The sequence below is a fragment of the Etheostoma spectabile genome, chromosome 12 (genome assembly GCF_008692095.1).
Source record: "Etheostoma spectabile isolate EspeVRDwgs_2016 chromosome 12, UIUC_Espe_1.0, whole genome shotgun sequence".
Lineage (NCBI taxonomy): Eukaryota > Metazoa > Chordata > Actinopteri > Perciformes > Percidae > Etheostoma > Etheostoma spectabile.
In genome coordinates, this window is record NC_045744.1 from 27,446,966 (window position 1) to 27,451,525 (window position 4,560).

General features: G+C 40.3%; 1 protein-coding gene across 2 annotated transcripts in view; it reads left to right on the forward strand.

Annotated features, from left to right (window-relative positions):
- LOC116699777 (nucleolin) overlaps nt 1-3,306 on the forward strand; it is a 14,073-nt gene extending 10,767 nt beyond the window's left edge. For both annotated transcript variants that reach the window (XM_032532527.1, XM_032532528.1), the window contains exon 16: nt 2,646-3,306. In XM_032532527.1, coding sequence (XP_032388418.1) covers nt 2,646-2,704 — 59 coding nt within the window. In that variant the 3' untranslated portion in view covers nt 2,705-3,306. The remainder of the gene's footprint in view (nt 1-2,645) is intronic.
- The last annotated feature ends 1,254 nt before the right edge of the window (nt 3,307-4,560 follow it).

Genomic DNA, 4,560 nt, shown 5'->3' on the forward strand with positions numbered 1-4,560 from the left:
CCAGACAGCTAGCTAGACTATCTGTCCAATCAGAGTTTTCTGTTGCACGACTAAAAAAACTTTTGAATATAAACGTTCCACCAAAACAAGTTCCTTCCCGAGGCCAGAGGCACTGTGGCTCTGCACGGTTTTAGCTTATTCATCGTATCCCTCAGAGTTAGATAAGTCCAAACATCCCTGCTTCAACTCCGTGCGTGTCCTAACTCTGTCTGGCACACCCACCACTAGCCTAACTTGCTACAGATGCTGCAGGTAACCGGCTCCAAATAGCCTACTACACCCAATAAGTTGTTCCTGTTTACATGTTGTGATTTGTATAGTCACAGCATGCACAAATAACAAGGACACATAAGACACAGCCATCTTCTAACGCAGTGATTCCCGAAGTGGGGGTCGCGACCCCCAGGGGGGTCGCGAGCCAGAGAGGGGGGGGTCGCGAGTTGATTTCCAGAAATAAAATAAAAATTTAAAAACGATTAGAAATAGCATGTTAGCCATGATTTTAACACAAGATAAAACTAGTGGATAATTTAAAATAAAACCAAGCAACTAAATAAAAAGGGAACAGCTGTTTTGATTTTCTTTCTTCCGAGTAGCGGTCTCCAACATTAAACATACAACTGCCGGGATTCCAAAAGTACTGGAACCGCAAGACTCTAAAATCTATAATCTGTCATGATAAATACCTAATTGCAATTTTAATGCAGGTACTGTGTTAGGATATCTTAGAAAAACGAAATAACACCAAAATGTACATTTAACGTGTTTAATATACACTTGAGTTGCCAGGGGCTCAATAACTCATAACATGGCATAGTAGTAAAACGTAATTATTCCATTCACATCTGAAAAATAGGTATGTAAACATGCAAAACACCTAAAAGTATTTTCTTTGAACATTTATAACCTAACCTAACTGTCACTGCCTCCGTGTTGGTGTCTGCCGTGGGGCGCATTGCTCTCGGATCGCGTCCCCCCCGGGTTCGGACCGCGCTCCGCTCCTTTCCTCCCTAAAACTGTGTCTCAGTCCTTGCCAGTTGCTGCCTGAAATTCCTCAGACAATGTCCCTGCTGGTGCCTCCTGGAGAGGATGTGTGTGATTCCAGCCAGTGTGAGATGTATGAAGTTGTATAAACAGTAGGCAGCCCGGCATCTAGCTCCGTGTCCCGCTCCTTCACAGAGGAGCCCGGCGCTGCCTCTGGTCCAGAACGGAGTCCATCCCCGCCGTACTCACGGTTGGTAGCAGGTTACAACCGGGCTTTACCTTCGCCCCATCGCTGTGCCACAGTTGTTACTCCAGACCGATTAAAACCACACCACGAAATGCGATACTGTAAGGCCGAAATAGGTAAAGGGATTTTTCTTTTTTTGGCCTAGTGTGTAATGTATATAAAAACTATTTTTCGGGTCGCGAGTCACTTGCACCGTTACTTTGGGGGTCGCGGGCTGAAAGTTTTGGGAACCCCTGTTCTAACGGTATACAAACAGGAACTATATTCTCAGAAGCCGAAGCACTGCTACTTGGGTGGAGTGATTAGAGCAACACCTGAAAAGCACCGTTATTACTCTTTGCTCTTCATCATGGGGCTTTTCGTGTGCTTTGAGCAAATCACTCCGCCCAAGTAGCAGAAGTAGCAGTGCTTCACCTTCTGTGGAGAATAGTTCCCAGTATATATACGGTTAGAAGATGGCTGTGTCTCATGTGTCCGTGTTATTTGTACTTGCTGTGAATATACAAATCACAACATGTAAATAGGAATATGTCGGCGTTATATTGTCACTAATTAGGAGCAGTGTGCTAGTTGGAGCCGGTAACCTCCAACATCTGTGGTAAGCTAGGCTAGTGGTGGGTGCAACTTATCTAACTCTGGGGGATACCATGAATAAGCTGAAGTCGTAGTAAGTCTGCATGTTTTTTTAAATTTTTTTTTTTTTAAGAAAAGCAATAACCCAGACAGCGTTTTACTCCCATCCCAGAATGCTGAGTGGACTAGCCAGACCCTCCTCTGCAGCGCTGTAGAGGAAGGTCTGGCAATGAGAGACTACAGAATGACCTACTCTGCTGTTTCTCTCATCTGTTCAAAGCGGTTTAGCATCTTTTGGCGTATTTTGTTTCTGTTCCCCCACCCGTAACTTTACTGTTTCAGTTTAACTTCTACACTCTCGACCTCAACTCCGCTCTCAACTCAAGCTCGTTTTCTGCTGCAGCTGCTCTGATTTAAAATGCTTTGTGCTTCCTGCCCCAGAATCAAATAGCATACAGATGCAGTTAGCAACAAGCCAACATAGTTGCGTATTTGTAATGTTTACATTTTGTTGCGCTGCCTAAAAAAAATCATTGAATCCAGGTATTAATAAATGCATTGCACCTTCTTTGACAGCTTTTCTTTAGAAATGTTTTTTAGCATCCTTGCATATGGTTTGCAATATTCAGCTGTTGATATTGTGCCCTTACGCGTCCAATATTATATAACTGGCTACATGTGTTTTTTTTTTTTTTTTATTATTAAAATGTTGTATTTGTGTAGGATTCCATAAACAGCAAGGCTCCGTTAGTCTACACCTTGAGGTTACTATTTACATAGGTCCTTACAATGGTTTGGTTTGATGGTTTTTGAGTTAAAAAAAACTACTTTATTTTTGCAGGTAAAGGACGTGGAGCCAGCACACCACAGGATGCTGTTAAAGAAGTGGACAAGTTGTAGTAGTAACAGACCTACAAGCATGTACAAGCTCAAGAATGTTTGAGTTTGGCTGAATGGGGGTGTGGAAATGTGTACAGTTGTTCTAGTCCTACCTGATTGTAGGATATGGGACTAGAGATGTTCTCAATACCATTTTGTTTTTTTCATTCCCAATTCTGATACCTGTACTTGCAAATTGACTAATACCAAGGACTGATCCGATGGAAGGCCTGGCTCGGGTGACCCTTTGTAAAACATGAAAAATACATTCAGTGAATGAATGACGTAGAACTTATTTAAGTATCTAGTGTGACAGTCAGTCATAACACAAAACAAACTACTTAGTAGTTTTTTCGGTGGCTAAATTATATGTTATTGGATCCTTGCTTACTCACCGATACCATCATTTTAGGCATTATTTGAGGCTATCCCCATATCGGTATTGGAACAACTCTACACATGACACCTTGTAATTTTTTGTACTTTAATCTATGAACTTCATAACTATTATGAAATAGTATGAAAGCACCCTGACTTGTTATCACATGATGTAGTTTTATTATGTGAAAAGTTGATTAAGATGGAACCCTTTTATGTGAAGATAAATCTATTTTCAAACCACAGCAGCTGTGTCTTGAGTCCTGTTAACATCCGGGATGAAGACCCAAAAGGTTATCTGAGGACACGGTGAACCCTCCGCCAAGTCCAGAGGTGTCAAAAGTATTCAAATTCAGTACTCAGAAGTATGGATACTAGGGTTTAAAAATACTTTTTACTTAAGTAAAAGTACTGGTTTCAAAACTTCCTATAATTTGGGATGCACCTGTTTCAGCCTCATGTCTGCCCATTGAAAATGAACGCATTTTAGTAAAATGCAAATACATTAAAGAAGCATATGTACTACAGAGCATTTACGTGTTTCATGGAGTGGAAGATATGATGGCTAGTTGCCTATTAAGTATCGTAATGGTGCAAAAAGTCAAACTTCAGAGGCATGTTATCGATGGCCTTTATTGGAATGTAAATGTACATCCAAGCTTAGCTGCAGGAATCTGTGAGGGCAGCTGATACTCTCTATCCTGATGGTGCCATCTATCTGGATAGTTTTATGTATATATTTTTTGACAATGACAAGTCGGAATGAAAACAAGCCCAACAGAAATGGGAGTAACAAGGCTATTTTTTTGTTTTTTAAATGTAAGGAGTACAAAGTACAGATAATTGCGTGACAATGTGAGGAGTAGAAGTTAAAAGTCAGCAGTAAAATAATTACTCCAGTAAAGCATAGATACCCAATATTTCTACCCAACCCTCATGTTGTCCTTGGGTCAAATTAACCTGTTTTCCTATATCAATGTTTTTAATTACCCCAAATAACATGATTGATTCCACACAACGCTGTTCGGGCAATTACAAATCTCTACTTTCATTAATTTTGGGGTGTCTTATCGATTTAATAGCATTTGGAGAGAAAAATGGAAGTGTTTTTGAAATGGTGTTGAGTAAAAGACATAGTCCAGCCTGTGATTATCCATCAACATACAACCCTTTAATTTTAGTCGAAATAATTATTAATTTCTGCTTTTCTAACTCAAACATTAGGTATAATTTCCTATAAATGAGATTTACTGACATAAATTCCTAAAATAACTAAAACTAAAGTTAATAAGTTACGTAGTGTTAAACGTCAAAAAAAGTGACAACCATTGGAAAAAAAAAGTGTTGAAAAAAAGGGACAAAAACTTAAAACCGTGGATTAAAAGCCTCATGTTAATATGTTCATGACTCCAGCTGGTCCTGGCACAAGACGCTCGCTGGCAGTTCTCCGATGTGCAATTTCAACCCGCACACTGTCCTCTAGCGAACAGCCCCCCCCC